Source organism: Polyergus mexicanus, unplaced genomic scaffold (assembly GCF_030449975.1).
Source record: "Polyergus mexicanus isolate NDT 795.1 unplaced genomic scaffold, iyPolMexi1.0 SCAF_16, whole genome shotgun sequence".
Taxonomy (NCBI): domain Eukaryota; kingdom Metazoa; phylum Arthropoda; class Insecta; order Hymenoptera; family Formicidae; genus Polyergus; species Polyergus mexicanus.
Window position 1 is genome coordinate 910,293 of NW_027223336.1, and position 20,727 is coordinate 931,019.

Consider the following 20,727-nt stretch of genomic DNA (forward strand, 5'->3'; position numbering starts at 1 on the left):
GTTAATTATATTCTTAGTTTGGACGGAGATATAGAATGTAATATATATAAATTTAGGAAGATGTAATCGCACACATAATGCTTTCACGAAGATTCACGGTATTGTATTTCGGCTGGGGCTCTTTGTTGGCAGAGTTTATCGTACGCCCAATGAGAATATTTGAACGTGGTGAATGAAAACCTTTAGAGCCCGCAGCTCACAATGTATGCAAATATGTGCAAAACTCAACTTTATTTCGCGACGAGGTTTAATGTAGCTTTTGCGAAGTATTGGGATCATGCAAAAATCAAATAACGAATAAATTAAATAACTTTTCAATAAATTCCGTTTAACTTAAATAGAAAACATATTTGACTGATGATCCTTTATTCTCATATAGCAACCCTCGTATATATAATCGAGAACTTGACATAAAAAAAAAGAGTCTAAAGAGTCTTTTGGGAAAAGCCGTTTTGTGTTCAAATAATACTTTATGTAAATGAAAATAGAAAGAAAAAAATGCACATCGTCCTCTATAAAATTCATAAATACTCTGGTAACTAGTATCTGTAGGATTTTGCAATGCTATCAAAACGGGAGCAGAGAAACTTTTACAGAGAGAATGAAAATTAATTTTTCGAAAGCATGATACTTTTATACGATACTGTTTTATGTCAAGTCATCAATTTATCGCGCATCTCCGCATTTCAATTTACGAAAACGTTTCTCGCCGAGAGCGTAGACACAAGAGATAGCGCGAGTTTCATCGTTTAAATTTGAACGTGCAAAAATTTCAATTTCTCCAGCCGGGGGATATAAATATATACACTGATACTGTATCCAGTTCACTCGTAAACTATCGCGCCGTTTAGAGAGTTCCCAGAAAGCGTGACGATATTAAAAAAAAAAATATAATAAATAAATAAAACCGCGTTGCACTCTCTCTCGTTCATTTTTTAAGTCGATATCTATCCGGACAGTGTCTCCGATAAATCGCGGCCGGAATTGAGCGGTTGTTGCGAGATTCAGCGGAAAATTCACAGCAATCCGAGCAATATTCTTTTTTTCTTCTCAAAGTAGCAAAAAGTATATGAATAGAGTCATGTACTGAGAAAAATAATGGTTTGCGTAAAAATTAGAGGCCGCTTTCATATAAACGTCAAGTTACTTCACAACTTGTACATTGTACGTTGTAATTTTTGCTATTATATTTATATTAATCATGATGACTGCATTAAAATATTTATTACACGCGCACACGTTATTCATTGTTTAAAATTGATTTCGTATTTTATTCGAACATTTGTTAATATAATTATTTATATTAGATGAATAATTAAAATTGTATCTAGGAATAAATGTTTAACGAGTTACATAAATTATAATTTCTACTAAGCTGCTTTTTATTCGTCATTTTCTGTTTGTTTTTTTTTCTATTTTTTATCGTTTATCTTATCGAACTCCCAAAGACGCAAAAATGTCACGACAAAAAAAAACAGGCGAACTAATGGAATTCATGAGAAAACTTTTGAGAAAGGAATATATTCTTGGATTATTATTGATGGTTGGAGAATGTCTTTTATCGATATGTTTTACTGAGAAAAAAAAAGTATTTTATCTTTTAATTCATTACTGACCCAAATATTTTCGAACCGTCAATAGTCGAAAAAATACTCTTCGGTACATTTGAAATTGGCTATTAACTGCTTCATTTCAAAACCTATGGAGCAAACTACAACTATTTTGATCTCATTTGAAAGATAATTTAATACCGAACAAAATGACCTATATACATGGGTCCACAAATGTTTCCTTAAAAAGTTAGCGCCCAAAAACCCCTGAAATCACTGTTATTTTTTACATTTTTACAAATATCAGAAAAAATATGCGTCTTTTAACAAAAAGTACCGAAACAAAAGTTGTAGAGAATTAAATTATCTTTCAAATGAGATCAAAGTTCATGTAGTTCCTTCCACTGGTTTTGGAGTAACCGTAAAAAGACCAAGAAACACTTTTCGGTACATGTGAAATTGGCTATTAACTGCTTCATTTCAAAACCTATGGAGCAAACTACGATCATTTTGACCTTATTTGAAAGATAATTTAATTCCAAACAAAAAGTTTCTTATAAACATAGGTCGAAAAATGCTTCCTTAAAAAATTAGCGCCCAAAAACCTCTGAAATCATAATTATTTTTTATATTTTTACAAATATCAAAAATACCGAAACAAAAGTTGTAGAGAATTAAATTATCTTTCAAATGAAATCAAAGTTATTGTATTGGGTTGAACGGAGGGTATATATATATATATATATATATATATATATGATATGTAAATTCGATATTAGTAATGTATTTGTTTCAAATGCAGAGAAATGCGAACTATTGCGCGAATTATTAATGCTTTACAATCTATATGGAATGTAAGTGAATTATTTAATCAATTACAGTATTCTCTCGGCGTAAAAAAAGTTTATCAGGTTACAGTTTTTTTTTTTTTTTTTTTTTTTTTTGCTATAATAGCTGAAAAAATGGGAAGAAATGTTATCTATTTTAGAAGCAGATATACTCGCAGATATACTTGTTGATTAAATATTGCTTTATGGAAAGCTAACTATATATTTATTGGTTTTCTATTTCGTTACATCTCGTTAAATATTGTATATCGCCACAATAGTTTAATTTTCAATTAGTATTAAAATTGCAATCGTCATTATCATCCCGTTTTTGATCGAAATTAGAGCCTGTTCATATATCTCAATTTTTTAAAATCTTAATCAGCAAATTAATAAAAATATGTACGATCTAATAAAACTGACTGGCTATATAAAATATAGATATTCTTATAATTTGAGAAATGTAGATTATTATTGTAACCGTTTTATATTATCATGTCACTATAATTCATTACATTCTTCAAGGAAAAATGAGTAGGAAGAAAATATAGGACACGTCGCGCAAAAATACGTAAGTAAAGTAAAGTAGGTTACAAGCAATGAATTTTTATGTGCGAATATGAATTCTTCGCGGCAAACTTATAACCATTCCTGAATTTTGCAAAATCTCGTCACATAAATTTCTCGATCAATTAAATAATCTTGATACGACATATTAATCCGAATAAATCGTCCGCATCTTTATCATCATAGGCTTTGACAAAAAAATAAAAATTTTCATGTAACATATTTCTTCGGAATCGAAAAGGTGATCGGACATTGCTGTTCGCTATGTTCGCGCATTTTCTCAATCTATCGTATTCTCAATACGTTCGCATACGGTGATAAATGTTTCATCGATGGGTATCAAGGCTGTTCAGACTCGCACAGCCATTTCGTCGCGATTCCCTGAGATCATATAATGCCCAGGTTTATCGGGGCTCTTTCGCGCCAACGTTTCGCCGCAGCGCCCATGTTTCATGCGATATGAATAATAATCTATGGGATGACTACATCGCTCGCATGCCTCACGCAAGCGTGAGCCAACGTAGGATTTGTAATTTATAATCGAACAACGTGATTGTTTGATAATTTATCGACAATCAAATATCTTGCAGAAATATTATATAATAATAAAAACTTTAATATTACTTTTCACAAATAATATTATAATATATAGCTGTGAATAAATATAGATCTTCGTTTATTTATAACAAAGCTTTGTATGAATTTAAATTTTTAAGCGCGAAATAATATATAATATACGTCCAATTACAAATTCCCTGGCAAATTGGCGAAAAAGCTCGCGTAAAGTTGGCTCTCGCTCGTTAGACAGCGAGCGCGGCAAAAGTTACGCAAATATGTGTAGATAATGTGGGGAAAGGATGTCAAGAACCGGGATATACCATAATTACAAGCGATAGTACGGTACTTTGCGGCTCTAAAAGACCTTTGCAGGTCTGAGGCTAATACCGCGTGCCAAACGTTCCGCTCGTGAAAACGCCGGAAGCGTCTCAATTATCGCGCGATATAAAAATATTTTTGTGATTTATCGCGCAATAAATAACATATTATAGCGCGTATATACTAGCAGAACGTTCGGTGCATGTTTTATTCAACGGCCACTCTCTTGTCGATAGTCGGCAAAGGATCGGAGGAAGCACGTGAACGTGTCAAAATCTTCAAGATATAAAAACCTTTTCATGTATTGTTCGTCAGATTATTATATTATTTTTTAGCGAATTTTTATCGTTTCGCCCTCGTATTTATTGCATATGTATGAAAATATTTATAACAACGTCACAAAAATATTTTGCACGTATAATATATACGGGAAATATAAGATTATTGACGCAACTGCTGGAATATAACATTTTAGCGTACCGTTTGCATTTTATTTATATATTTTTCATTTATTTATGGCGAATATTTTGAAAACGGTTATGGCATTCTATAAATGTTATCATGTTTCTACTTCATATACTTTTCAAAATATATTTAACTTTATTTAAAAATTTCTATCGGAATATCTTTACATGTACATACATTATATTTTAATGCTAAAATTTTTCTCTAAAATGTCAGCATTCTTGCGTGATTGATACAGAGATAGAGATACAGCACGCGTGTAAAGCTGTTGTTGCAACATTAATTATTCGATGAAAAAGTTTAATTCAAAGAATCGCCTCGAATTTTAAGATTCACGAGCTTCCTCAAAATTGCCGATCAAACTGTTTCACATTTTTCCGTAACTTTTGAAACGATGCAGCAGTGCAAGATGTACCGTTCACATCGCGAATATATCGTCCTACTTTGAAATGCAATATGCACGACGATGGTACTTCTCTTGTCGAGGTCGAGTGGACACTCGTTTGCCATTAGTTTCATTATTCATCGCAAACGGTTATATATCACACACATGAATTGTAAAATATTGAGAGTTATTCCCCGATCAAAGTCAATTAACTTAGATTATTTAATAGTAAAATAATATGTTAATTTGCAAAAATTCAAAAATAGAGAGATATGTACGTGCTATGGAAAATCAATTGTAATTTCAAGCTGATCCAAGAAAAAGAAAAATAAATCGATCAAAAATATTAATGATTACAAGTGGCTGTGAATCGTAATTATTTCAGTTTATCCTGAATGTGAGATAAAGCACAAACGTAACGCTACGGAAAACTAAATTAAAATCATCGTGTGTCAATACCGGGGGATATATCATATCGTGCGCGATGAAAAAAGAAACACGTGCGCAATATTTCTGATGCTGATTGCAATTTGCATCGGCGCATTGGCACGCAAAACCATCATGTTAAACGTGTGCTCGCTCGACACCCGGTATGCCTCTCTCTCTTTCTCTCTCGGCAACATGCTGTGCCGCTACAATATGTATATATCAGATCAATGTGTATCCATAATAATCAAAATTCGAAACAAGGCGCAGCTGATAAACTCACTTGTTGTAGAGCACTATGTCGGGCCGCCATATGTGATCAGACGGCACGTGCAACATGTGAACTCCTCCATACTCCTTCGGCTCCCATCGCAATTTGTAGTCGTACCATGACTTGAAACAGCCAATACAACAAATATAAACATATTATTGACACGCTTCTGCGTGTTATTTTGCATCAGATTTTTATTATAATTATTATATATTTTTTATTGTGTAAAGCGACAGATATATTGTATTATATAAGTAAAACGGTACATTCATTTATAAAAATTATAATGTGCGATGTTTTTCTCGCAACTGTCATGTTCAATATTAATATTTGACAACAAATATTGATTAAGAAAGTTTCTTGATTAATTGGCAACAATAATTCTTGTATAATTAATAATAAAAAATAATGAATCTATTGCGAATAAAGTTTCCTAGATAAACAAATAAATAAAATTTTTCATTTAATTTCAAATATTTAAATAAAATATTATTTTATTTACAAGTTGGTTACAGAAATATGTGACGTTGAAAATCGAAGTCATAATAAATGATAATTTCCACCAAAACTTTTTTTCGTCGAAGATAAACAACTTTTAATTAATCAAAAGATATTTATCGAGTATTGATGCAATAATTGATTGAACACTTCCCATATATTGTATTATATAATTACATATTTTTCTATATAATATTTTTGTATATAATTTAAAAATTTTTTGTAATAAAAATATTATATTGAAAAAGTGTTTATATATTCATTAATCAATTTCGCATTTAAAAATTGTTTTATTTGATTAAGATATTAATACGCGGTGAACTATACGATTACTATGCACAGTATAATATAATTTCAATAACTTCTACATTTCGTGTTGTTTTTCCTAATTTTCCAGCCAGTTGTTACCCCAAAGCCCAGACGTAATTTCTTATGATTTCTGTTGTTCTATGAGACGGTAAAAGTCGCGTTCGCCGACAGTTACCGTCGCAAACTAAAAACCTGAGAGACAGTAGAGCGTCGCGCACTTTTCCTAGCAAATATTTCCCGCCGACACTTTTCTTAAAAAAACTCTCTTTGTCTGCGATTCGACAAAGAATTTATTCTGTATAGCTACCAAATACTTGAACAAGCTGCTCTGACATTTTTCCTATATTCTTTGGATGTATAAAGATTTTAATAAATGTAAAATGTTAAATATCTAGTAAGAGAGAGCCTTTTTCATTATAAATTACAATTGATGTTGTCGCAGATATAAAGTTTAAAATTAATAATTGATTACATATCCGAATATAAAGAAGAAAAATGAGAAAAAGAAACACTCCTCTATCTTGCTTTTTTCTTTATTTCTATTAAGACATAAATTTGTTCCTGCATAAAAGAAACATCTATGTATGTCATAAACAAAATAACATATAATGAACGCAAATCCCAGAAAATCAGATCAACATTGCCCTTTCAAGAAAAGCAATGAATTTTGAAAGAAAAAAGCAAAGGAATTTACTCAATATTAGTTAAATATATACTTACACATCTAATCATTTTCTCATCCCTTTCTTTCACTATTAATTTCATATACAAAAATATTTATCGTTGTATTTTTAATAAACATTATACAATTATTTTAAAAACAAAATCAATTTCTTTATAATATAACAAATGTTGATCGTCACAAAGAGGCTTTAATGTCTTTACAATTAGAGATTTTGTTGTTAATTTCTAAAAAGAGATTATATAAAAAATAAAAAAATAATTTATATAACTCACCGGCACGAAGCGCAACAGCAGAGTTGTGGTATATAATGTTGATTCTGTAAAATACAAATATATCCAAATTATAAAGCAGTGTCCAAAATATTTTAGAATAAATATTTTTAAAAATAATTTTATTTGCGCACATTAAATATTTTATTCACGAGAAACAGATTTCATTAAAAAATGTCAAAAATAATTATTTATATATAGACAGAAACTTTTATAAAATATAATATAAGTAAAGATTTAATTTTTATATAAATAATTTCAATTATTATAAATCTAAAGTAAAATGTTGGAATATTTTATATATATTTCTCTCTATACATATGCAAGTATTAATTATGATAATATATTTTATAATAAATACCTTAATATCATTTTTTAATATTTAAAAACAAAAGTTTAACAATATTTTATTTCCATTACATTACACGAAATGATGTAAAATCAATAATAATCGCAGAGGACAACGAGCAATTAATTTTACAAATAATATACAAAAAATTAAATAACGTATTAAGCCGTGCTTACATCAAGGTTGCTCCGCTGTTGCCCGATGTCTCTCCGAGCCTCCTCTTCTCTTATCATTCTCGGTTGCTTTTTCGTGGCACTCACACAATATTCATTTACGAAAACACGATTAATTACAATTACGTGCATTAATCAACAAGATTCGATGATCGCATGGCATTTTACGCGACACTTTTCATGTTTATCGTACGCGGCTACAGTCTATTCGATGTTGAAAATTCACTCGCCACGATGATTCAGTTGCGACATTTGTTGCCAACAAATAAAAGTTAGAATCAAAGATAAATATCCGTAGAATGTAATATCCGAAGGTACGCCATCGTTTTTTGCCGACACACATTATAGATTTTGATGGAATAAATTATATAAAACACGCGTTTTAACAAATTATTAATATATAATATAAACGCCAAAACCCCGATTTATGAAATAAAAGTATATTAAAATCTGTCATTAAATATGTCATTAAATACGTCTGTACTTTTTTAACAGCGCTCGATTTCGAAATCAATACTGTTCGTACTTGGAAAGTTTTTACGGATCGCACATAATTAAAATAGTGCAATTCGAGTTAATTAAGATGCAATAAATCATAGAAAAATATAAAATAAAAATCTATCTGCTATATTATTTAGAATAAGTCTCGCCCAAAATTTTTGTTTCGATAAATAGTCGTTACTCGTGGATCGAATTTATGGTAATAATTAATCGCTCATTGATATAATTACATCGAACGATCTTGTTTAACATCTTTTAGTATGTGTCGCGATGATAATTCACGAAATAATACGATCAAGAGAACGATTCGCGTTACAATCTTGCTCTTCCACCTCCTTCACTCGAGTCTCGTCACGCGAATGCCAAGGCAGACAATAGTACATTAATGTTTATAGTCGGCGACCTTGCCATTCGCACGACGAGACTCGAGAGGGGATAAAGGAGAAGGTAGAAAACGTGGAATGTTATCGAGTCGTTTTGTTGACATGTCGTATTACTATCATTGTAACAAGTATTAGAAGACGTCAAACGCGATCGTTTCTTGCTATTAACATTTATTTTGTACGCGTTATTCACAAACGCTAACTATTTATCAAAACAGGCATCACGCGTAATTTATTTCTTTAAACTAAAAATAAATGATTTCGCGAGATAAATTTTAATTGTATTTTCGAATTTCATAGCATCTTAATTAATTTCCCTCGCGTAGTTTAATTGTTAATCGCGCTAGTATTAATTGCTAAATTTAATTCACAGAACATCCAAATGTGGAACGTATTGATTTCGAAATTGATCGGCATTATTGACGCATTTAAAAGGCACAATTGTATCTAATTATATATTTTAATATTCATCAATTGTTTAATAAATATTCAACGTACATCGATGATTTTTGTTAAAACGGGTATTTCAAAAATCGTTGAATTTTCGATCATTAATGAAAATCAGTAGATATAGAACAAATCGATTCAAAATCAAGCGCCGTTAAAACGCGTTTGATTAATAAAAATATTCGTATATTATTTCGATCATTGTCGATCGTGTAACAAAAATTCCGGCGCTCTTGCTTTGTGACGTATGAACGCGGTTAATAACCTTGTCAATATTATTGTTCGCGCGATACTTGGGAAGGTAATAGCTATTCCTGCATCGTATTACCTTGCGAAATACTATTGCGACAAGTACTAGAAGACGTCAAACCAAATCATTTTTTGTAATTAACGTTTCATGACTCATAAGCGTAACTCGTAAGCGACGGCTATTTATCGAAACAGCATTTTGTGCGATTTATTTCTTTAAAGTGAGAAGGATAATTAATAACTCGTATTTTTTTTTTAGCAACAAATGTCGCAATCGTAGCGAGTGATTTTCAAACGCCGAGCGAATCGTAGTACCGCATCATATAGTTAATATCGAGAGTGCCGTATAAAATGCCGTGGGATCATTGAATTATATTGATTAGTACGCGCGAATTGCAATTAATCATCTTTTCGCGAGTGAATATTATGTGAATACCATGAAGAAGAAACCGAAAATGACAAGAGAGAAGGAAGAGGCCCAAAGAGGCATCGGGTAACGGCGGAGCAACCGTGAGGTGAGCAAAATTAATAAATTATTTAATTTTCTATTTGTGAAATTAATTGCTCGTTCAGCTCGTGGTAGTTTTACATCAACTCGTGTATAACATAATGCATATAAAATATCCTTTTTATTTTTAAACGCTTAAAGTATTTATTACGAAATGTTTTGTGATAATTAATATTTTTTTTTGTAGCAATACATATAAAATATTTCACAACTTTATTTCAGATTATTAATTATTTAATTTATTTATACAAGAATTATAATTTTATTTATTATATTACTCTAAAGTTTCTATGTAAAAATAATATTTTTCCAACATTTTCTACGTTAAATATTTAAAAGATGTGACTGAAAAATTTAATTGCGCGCAAAAATTATTTTTTGAAATATCTATTATATTTTGGACACTGCTATATAATTTCAATATATTTGTATTTAACAGATCAAAACATTCTATGCTACAATTCCGCTGTTGCGTATCATGTGCCGGTGAATCATAAATTATCATTTTTATATAATTTCGGTATAATGTGAATCGCAAAAATTTTATACAAATTATATATATATATATATATATATATATATATATATATATATAAGGCAAGAAATATTAAAGAAAAATCAAAGTTAAACTTTTTCTTAATATCATAAATATATAAAAATTTGATGAAAATTTACAATAATAACAGAGAGAACAATTGTAGCAATAAAAAATATTATTATTTATTCATATAAATTTCTTGTAACACCCATACATGTATGGATTTATTATATTTATTTTTATAGTAATATATATATATATATATATATATATATATATATATATATATATATATTATATATAGTAAAAAGTTTATAAAAAATAATTCTAATTAAGAATAAAATATATACGAATATTGTAGAATGTTATTTAATGAAATAATGTGTTATATAGATCCACATTATTTTCAAAGACAATATTTACTCTAGAATATATAAAATCGATTTTTCTCCGATTTTTTATTGCGCATGCAAGAGTGCACACACAAAACTCGTAAGATAGAGCATATTATTTTCGATACATAATTGATCGGCTTAATCATCTGTCTATATAATTTAATGTCTTATTATAAATATTAATTATAAATAATATAAAAATTAATTAAAACTTATAGAAAATTTAAATTTATAGACATAAATAAAATAAAAGAAATCGAAAAATTTTACATTTAAAATATTTTCAGTAAAATTTAATAATATTCAAGAAATGAGATTCAATAAATATTTTTTTCAGAAAATAAAAAAAGATTTCTCGTGTTATTTCGTGAGGAGACAATTTTTATATATGTATACACAATAAATTGATATTTTTCATATAACTTTTGTCAAAAATATTTCGCAAAGAAAAAAGAATTTCTATTCGACAATGTCTCAAATTGTTTCAAATTCTCTGATACAAAAACATCGTACAAAACATCATATAGTTTGTGTACGAATCACGTGTGTTTTTCTACATGGACGGTTCTGCTAAACATGCTGGACTGGCTTAGAGAACGTGTGTTTGGTTTTAAACGAAATTTGTATTTATCCCGCAAAGATGTTAAAAATATTATAAGAAATTCTATTTTAATGCAAATAGCAGGTCAAATTTTTAGTATAAAAAGAATTAGATATAAAAATTCTCGTCTTTGAAATAGTTAGTTTATAATAATTTTGATATAAGGAATTTTGTCATAATACGAAATTCATTCTTTGCTTCGCGTAGAGCATTGTGGGAGAAATTAGCTGAGGTTGCGGCTATTTATATGTCTATTAGTCACGACATATTAAGGCACATATACAAGCCATCCTAATTACGCGAAACATTCATCTGGGTTAGCTAAACACTCAACGCTGCATACGGTTTCATATTATGCGTGCGTATACATCCACGGCTTCGTGCCGTTGTGCCATCGCTAATATAAACCATAGTTCACAGGCACTATACCTAGTAATTAAGTGCTCACCTATAGATGGATCAATTATTTCGATAGACTTCCAGTACTCAATCATCAATGCCGCAGATTTTGAAATCTCGCGAAAACTCGTTGGTTAAAATATTTGATCGCACAAGCGTATAATTTTAAACATGGCTTCCATAATAAAATTAATTAACAATGATAAACAATTAAGTAATAAATAAGTATTTCATAGAAACGTTAATTGATATTATATACATATATAAAATACATATATATAATTATATACGTATATATAATTATAAAAATATTGATAATTCGTCTACTATTTGAGGAACTTGACAATGTCTTGTTATATAATTCGAAGAAAATTCAATGGCATAATGAAGGCGATCTTAAAAAGAAAACAAATATAAAATAGCTCTAACAAGGAACTAAAAATTAATAATTTATCAAATTATTATAATAATAATGTCCTAATAAAAGGTTTTCATATATTTCACATTTATGTCTATCGCGTTTTATGCCATGCGTCTTTACTGCCAAAAATTTGGCACACGTTCCAGTTTGATATTCGCAATACATTGTAATAAATTATTCTTATCCTTGTGTTAATACCGCCATTAATATATTTAATGCATGGTACGGTGCAATGCCTCGTTATACAGCTTGTTCATTTGGAGGGCCCGTATAGATTATGAAGTACATTGATTTATGGACCAGCATCTGGTTTCGTTAAGTAAATATTTATATTTTGCACATATCGTGTTACACCCGTTAAGCATTTATGCCTGTACGATCGATTGAGTAACGTTTACACGCATTTTATTAATTAAATAGCGAGCGGAAACTTCATGATAATATTCTTTATCGCTCTGTCACGACATAAAACGCGGAGGAATATATCATGATATCTTTTTAAATCTTTTTTTATTTTCGATAATTAAAAAGTTTCTATCATTGTAATATAATAAATTTAAAAATTGAATTTCCGTCGCAAATTACACGAATCGTTTTAAAACAAAGGCTTAAGCCTTTCTGAATTATTCAGTTGACAAAAAGTATCGATCATATGAAAAAGCTGACGGCATTCATTTTGCCGAGCAAGGATCATCGACCCCATTGAGTCTACAATTTTCCCTCACTCATTCCTTCCTTCCTCCACTTCCTTTTTCCACTTGTTCGATTGCGCTTGGACACGCTCGCACGTATATACGCACACAGTCGTACATGGGGATATTCCAGTACTTGCGAGGAGCAACCGGAGAAAATATTATATATTCTGTATGCCGAAAAATATCGAAGTAGAAAATTGTGCATTGGGATTGCGCGGGATTTTATAGATATTTCGTTCGAGAGAGGTGAGTAGCCTTTGAGAGAAGATAGCTCGCAGATCGAGAGGACAAGAGGACAGCGAAAGGATGAGCACGGCTTTACCGATATAGTCCTTTCTCGATAACAAGAAAGGAAAGAGAGATCTGTTTCGAAATCTTCACAGTGAATACATGCGAATATATACAAATACGTTTTTACATACACGTAGATATGTAATTCGAAAGTCTCTTAGGAGATTAATGTTCGTATAAAGCTTCTTACCACATATATTATTTTCTATTTCTTTTACTTATTAATAGCTTATATGATAAAATTATAACAAATTTTTTATGCAATTTTTAGTATGTAAAAACACTATTTTGTGTGTGTGTGTGTGTTGAGATTACTGAAAAATTTAGAATGCAATTGTAATATATTCCCCTTATTAATTTTACATTAATAAATGATGATAATAATAAATATAATAAAATATTAATCTTCCTCTCCAAATATAAATACAATATTAATAAAATAATAAATCAATAGCAAGAAACATTAAATTGTTTACTTAAAATTTTACTTGATTCCACTTTTTCAGAACTTAAGTTAAGCAAAATTCAGAATTTAAGTTAAGCAAAATTTTCAGAACTTAAATCAATTTAATTCTAACTGAAAAATCTGATATCATGGACAATGTGTTCGCGTATTAACGCTTAAACTAAATCCTTGCGCGTTTCACTATTATGTCTCTGCACTGCTCTAAACCAGCCGTAAATTAAGCGTTTAGAAAGAGTCATGCAAAAAATAGTAGCTAATTTTACGGTAGCCGCGTGTACAAACATTAGTATTTCTCGAGCGAGAAAATAGGCGAAACTCGGCAGGCTGCGTTGGACACTTCCGAAGCTAAATACTCTGTTTAAAATTTCACGGCCAAAATTGCTATTCACGTCACGAGAAACATAAAAATCGCGGAAGAAAAGATTAATGTGACGTTGTACTTTGAAATATGATTATAAATTATATTATAATTTATTTATCTATTATTTAATACGTTTACAATTAATTTCTTAAAAGATCAAATTATATGAAAAAATAATGAAACTAAAAAAATATCACTACAGACTAAAAATTTATATATATTTATCATTTATATAATCAAGTTTCTTAAAGTTAATGCAGACTCGTGCGACATAAAACGTATTATACAATAAATTTTTATATCAAGATTATTAAAAGTTATCCCGTTTATATACGCGTGTAAAATGTCTATTTAATTCTTCGTTTTTATAAAATAGATACAAATATTTTGACGGAGGAACATTGCCGCCGAACAATGAATCCAATCGACATACGATTCGATTTTTTTTTTCACGGAACACGACGGGAATAATATCATTTAAGAGAAGCTCGTGAATTTCCTCTTGCGAGAGATGAAACTTGGTGAAAATTCGATTGCCCTGCGGCCATTAATTAACGCCCAATTATCGCAACGAGAGTCTGCAGATGGTGCGGGATCCGATGGGAATTTCTTCTAGACAGAATTCGATCGAGATATAGTGAGAGGTCTAAAGAGAGCTTCAAGTTTTTAGAGAATTGTTCGTGAGAGCGATTAGTGACGGTAAAGCGGATAATTCAGTAGTAGAATAGAACGATTGTTTATGTCAACTTCAATTGATTAACTTGAAAGCTAAAATACAGAACCGTATCAATTCCTATACGCTTAGTTGAATCTTTGAATTTAATCGGGATGAGAGCGTATTTGTATCTTTGACAAATTGACATCAAACAGGATTTTCAAACGATCAAATAAAATTTCTAATCAAATTTGCAAGTTAAACTTAATTAAAATATAAAACGATAAATATATATTTAAAGATTTAAATTAGAACATTAATCGAAAGAAAATTTGAAGATCTATTTTTTTGTAATTATAAAAAAATATTTATAGATTATTATACATATGTATTTTATAAATATCTCCCAATATTAACAACTTGTTTTCGTTTTCTCGCCTGCTTCCACAAAAAGTTGTATAAATTCGGGAAATATTTTAGTGGTAATTATGCATCGGTGCAAACAGAGAAAATAAATTCAAGCTCGACGACGAACAAAATGCTTATGCACGAGCTGCATTTTTGTGTCGGCGGCGGCGAACGTAAATGAAGTTTAAATTTATGTGTTTTTCGTTATGCTTCGCGACGGGATGGTAGGAAAGGGATGCAGAATAGAAAGGGGGAGGGATTGCAGCGGAATATCGGAGTTGTTTTCGGGAGCGGAGTCGATAGCACCTCTCTCGATGCAGCTTCTCCCTCTGCGACGATGCAGCTTCTCCCCCTCTTCTCATACCAGTATTCGTGGACCGGAAAAATGCATTCGCTTGAAAAGTTTCCATCCGGGATTGAAACCAATCCTTCGTTTCGAGAAAGAAGCTCCGTCGAGAATTTCGAGCGGCGATTAATGTCCGCGAATTGAATCGCCGTTCTCGAGAGAAGAACGCGAATCGATGAGATAGTAAAGTTTACGCTCGAGAAGTTAAGAAACAATCCTGATAGGCGTTCTCGACGATTACGTTCGCCTTGATTAAAGCAGAAACGGGTCTGATGGGGTTTGGTTTGACACAGGCAAATTGGCACCTTGCTAATAATTTGCGATGTTTTCGCAAAGAAATCGATCGTGTCACCGCAAAGTAAAAAATCTTGCTTCCCTTTTAGTTTTTCGAAACTTCCCTAGCTCTCTAACTAATGGCTCAAAAGATATAGAAAAAATTATATTGTTATTACGCATTTCGAAGGAACTTGTAACTAAATTTAAATAAAGAGAACGCGGCCAACCATAGATTAGTTCTCCCATCTGCGATTCGACGAGCGCTGTTTTATTTAGCACTTCAACTGACGATGTGCTAAAAGTTGATTTTCTGCGCCGAAAATGGAAGCAAATGTACTGTCGTAAAAGTCGACATCGCAGAGGGTAACGATAATTTGACACACGCTGAAACGGTGATCGGATGGTGCGGGACGAACTCTTTGCTCGCGAATGCGAAAAATACAGAAATAAACTACGACATTTCTTGTTTGATGTTTGAGAAACTCCTGTACTGAAAATTGCAAGCTATTCGTAAGCTTACACGACGCTATCGTCAGAATAGCTGTACCGAATTATATGATCCGATAATTCATCCAAATGAGAAAAAAGAAATTTATTTTACTCGTGATTAAAATATTCTTTCCGCGAATATTTAAATCGTACAATAGAAAATGAACAAAGTACGTTGTAAAAGGTAACAGAATCGTATATGCATGGAGAAAAAATTTGCGAGACGGTTTTTATCCCGTGCAGAAAAATTTACTTGACACGGAAATCTTGTAACCGTTTGAAAGATTTGATTTATCGTAATCGGTCGGTGTGTATATCGCTCGCATTGTAAACGTCGTATATTTTCGGCAAACCCCGCGAGCTTCTTGTCGTAACAGAGAGACGAAAAGCAAGTCTTTGTTGTTTTCGCGTGGAAACCCCCCATTTATTTAGATAACAACGTAGGATTGAAAAATAAAAAAATATAAAGGATTATCAGACCAGGAGCGAATTATCAGCATGCTAATTTTATTTAAGACAAATTAAATGCCAGATTGATGAGAGCAAGTGAGCTCAAAGTTCAAAAAACGAAAAGGAGAAAAGAAAAGACAATGCAGATGAGAGCGAGAAAATAATGGAGCGGAAAAAGAGACACGGAGAGAGAAAAAGGAGACCTGATGATGCTACGAGCGGTGAATGAAGAAAAGAAGAAAGAAAATTGAGGTGGCAAAAGAAGATATAATAAACAAAGACTACTAGAAGTGAAATAATAAAGAAGCATAAAGACTAGAAAATAGCGTAAAAGAAAAGTTTAAGATGGATTTAAAATAATAAAGGAGGATAAACGTCGTTCTAATAAATTAGAAGATATTAACAAGAACAAAAGGTAAGCAAAGATTAAAAAAACAAAAAAATTTTAATTAAATTTTAAATCTGGCTGCAAACAAGAAAATGGAAATAGGAAGCGGAAAATTAGAACTCGTTAAAGATAATAGAAAAAAAATACAAGACTTCTGAAAAAGAAAGATGGAAAATAACAAGGGAGAATCGAAGGATAGATAAGAATAGATGACAAGTGATGTCTGATAAGCATATAAGTGATACGCAAGTGTCAAGATAAAAAAAAGTGGGAGTCAGAGCAAGAGTGTGAACAAGGTGTTTGCAGATAACGGGGTCGTCGACAGGGCAGGTGCCGTTGCTATCAATTTATTCTCGATGTATTGACTACCGATTCGTTCGATTCGCTCGGAAGAACGTACCTCTGTAAATCTTTGTCCTGAAATCTCACTTTCTATCTTTCAATTGTAAATGTTAGGAAGAGAAAGGCAAATATATAATTCTCTTTTCAAAAAATTAAATTCACGAAACACAGGAGGGGAAATAGATAAAATAATAATTTAAAGTCAAGTATGCATTATTATTGAAACGTAATTAAAGAAGTAGCAAAGAACAAAACTGTTTAAAAATTAACAATGTCTGTCTCTCTCTTTTTCTTTCACACACATAAACGCGGCAATATATTATATTTAATATATATAATTTTTTGTATTGGTTAATTATTTCTTCAAATATACGTCCATTTACCATAAAGTAAAACGTGACTAAGATAAAGATTTTTATTCAATTTTATCAGAGTTTAAGCAAACAATTAATTATATATTCTATGTTGTTTAATTATTCGTGAAAATGCCGACATGAAAATATTATATTTCAAAATTACGCCGTAATTTTAACACATTAAGATCGATACTCGGGCACAATTTGCAACAAATAATTTTTCCATTAAGGAATTGTTTAGTTTTCATATTTTGTTGTTTCGTCGAGAACATATCATATAGTATATTTACGTATTATTCATTTCACAATGTCTTTTCTTTCTTTCTTTTTTTTTTTTTTTTTAACCAATTTCACTGCCTGCGCAATTAATCAAGTTCGCAGACTAACCGGCGACGTACTTTGCCGCACAATTTAATTCGTTTTCGTGTTCGAGCAAGGAGAAGTAATTTCACTTGCGGACTCGTCGATATGTACGGGCTCGATTTTGCGGCATAATTAAATTCAACTGTGCAACTCGGCACATACGGGAAAAGCTTTCGCGGATACTTCGCTATTTCGTCGGAGAGTAAATCGCGCAAGTATCGCGCCATATGCGCTCCCGTGTAAGAATTGCGTTTCATATTGGAGGAATGTTACGTGCCAAGATCTCATATCTTGAGGCACAGTCAATATTGTTACATCTCCCGCTATTGTTACTTTTCCGAGATAGTATACGAGAATATATCGCGGAGAAAATGTAAATATTTTATTTTAAAAATATATAAATAAAAATTATATATATTCTTCTTTTATAAATATCACGTTTATATATTACATTCGTTTCTCTCACACTCGTATGATGAAAATGCTATAAAAGTTGTCTATGTTCAAACCTTGCGACATTCTCTTCTACACTAGCAAATTTATCACATACGATATATTATCTTCTTGTATAGACGGTGAGGCGAATGTAAAAGTATACTGCAGGTAGGAAATAGTGAAGATGAAAACAAACTTTTTATTACGAGCTTCTACAAACAAACGGCCGTAAAAAACTAAAAAATATCCGCGATGATGCTGTATATTTTCGCGTGCATTTAAAGATTACGACTTAAGTTACAGTCAAAAGATCTACAGTTCGTAAATTATTTATATCTATCCATTTTTTCAAACAGAGATGACAATCGGAAAATCTGTAAATGAATGCAATATGCCGATATATTTTTAAATAAATTATACTCGAATAATTTATTGGCGATATATTTTATGTATATTCCATATATAATGGTAGACAGTTTTTCTTTTGACATAATTATGAGCTTATTCATCCAGCATTCGATTTAATCGATAACTTGATTGATAAATCATTCGGAATTTTCAATCTTATTCGCGTACAATTTGAGCGAAAGCTTTCCATCTCTTCTCTCTCTTTCTCTCTCTTAATTTATATCTTTTAAAAAGTGGATTTATTTTTATGTAGAAAATGTTTAAAATCCCAAAAAGAGATAACATTGGATTACGAGATGTTAAAGGGAAATTTACGATGAAAGCTCTGACGTTTAAAAAAAAAAAGTTACTTTTTATGTGTGTTACACAAAAGCGCACGTCGCAAAACCCGGATTTCGTTATCACTGCGTGTCGTATATGTAGCACATTGCACCAAAAGCAAATCGGTTAGCTACATGTTATACGTTATACGTCTATGTCAAAGCACTACGAGATCAGGAACGACTTTAACTAACAAAATTAGTATCGTAATTTTAAACTTGATCAAATTTCTTATCAATATTAGAAGATTATTTCACTTTATATATAAATACATTTGTATACAATAATGCGACAGGGTGTATATATACATATATTTTATATAAATGTATTTTTTATTTATTAATTAAAAATCTATCAACGAATTTATCACTTTTATATACGATACTAGATGTTGAAACGTAATTTGTATAATAATATAATAAAATTATTAACAATGATTTTAAATAATTTTTGTGGTATATATTTGTACCAGGTTTTCAAAATAATATTTTCTTCGCAATCGAAAATTGAATCTGATCTAAAATATCACTTAAATACCTGTCCAAATAATATTTTTGCTAATTCTTATTCTCATTCTCATTATATTAAATATGCATAAAAAAAAAAAAAAAACATTTTTGATTATATGCCGCGTGACAAGATTTGCTATCTAAGGAACTAAAAACGGGAAGCGATATAACGCGAGTGACTGACTCATGTGGAGACAGTCCTGAACGAGACAAGAGTGCGCGCCGACACTAACAACAGCCGGGGGTTGCCGGCGACCGGTTGCCCCCGAGAGTAGAGGGTGGTTTCGACATTGAGGGATGGCGCGTCGTTCCGCGAGACGCGTCGGGAATGCTTCGCCATATACACGTACAACACACGTGCAGACAGAAATGCAACTCGCGCAACGAGCTGCAACTCGACCAGACGACAGTCCGCGAACCGTATGGCTCGGGGTATGAATCGTGATATGAATCGACGAATAGCGCGTTCGACATATGATCTATTGTATTTCGCGATTTTATACGTTATAAAAAGCGTCAAAGCCGTGTTTTGTTCCAAAAGGTCCTGGATGAATTTTGTAGTAATTGAGAAAAGGGATATTGTCAGAATATATATTTTGATATATTTTCCTAAGAATTAATTATTCATTAATATGTTTAATTAAATTTCAAAAGAAATTTTAAAACAGGGAAAAAAATAAGACAACTTTTTTTATATCCATCTAAATGTTACGCGGAGAATTTTAAAATATGTATTGCGTCCTGATGTAATCTTTTAATTATAATTAAATTTACTAGTTCTCATCATTGTTTTATATAAACTTTTTTTTTTCTTAGACTTGCTCTCGAAAATTTGCTAGCATGGTTTACCTACGTATTTTATATTTTAATAATATTTTGTAATATCAAAATAAATACTCGTCTTGCAAAAGCAACGAACGCTTTCCTAGAAGCCGTGCTACGATCTTAATATTACCAAGATTAATGACGATGTTTCTCGAGAAGTCGTTTCGTCAAAAAAACATGCCATAATCGCTACGTTAATCGATTTCTTAATTAAATCATTTGATTACATTATCCGTTATTGATTTCTTTTA

The 20,727-nt window shown here is 31.0% G+C and overlaps 1 protein-coding gene across 3 annotated transcripts in view; it reads right to left on the bottom strand.

Annotated features, from left to right (window-relative positions):
* The window catches only part of Nachralpha4 (nicotinic acetylcholine receptor alpha4), a 145,639-nt gene that overhangs the window by 75,651 nt on the left and 49,261 nt on the right, over positions 1-20,727 (bottom strand). For 2 of the 3 annotated variants that reach the window (XM_070309245.1, XM_070309247.1), the window contains exon 4: positions 5,380-5,489. In XM_070309245.1, the coding sequence (XP_070165346.1) occupies positions 5,380-5,489 (110 nt within the window). Of the gene's footprint in view, positions 1-5,379; positions 5,490-7,131; positions 7,176-20,727 lie in introns of all 3 variants that reach the window. The other variant, XM_070309246.1, reaches the window with a different exon arrangement.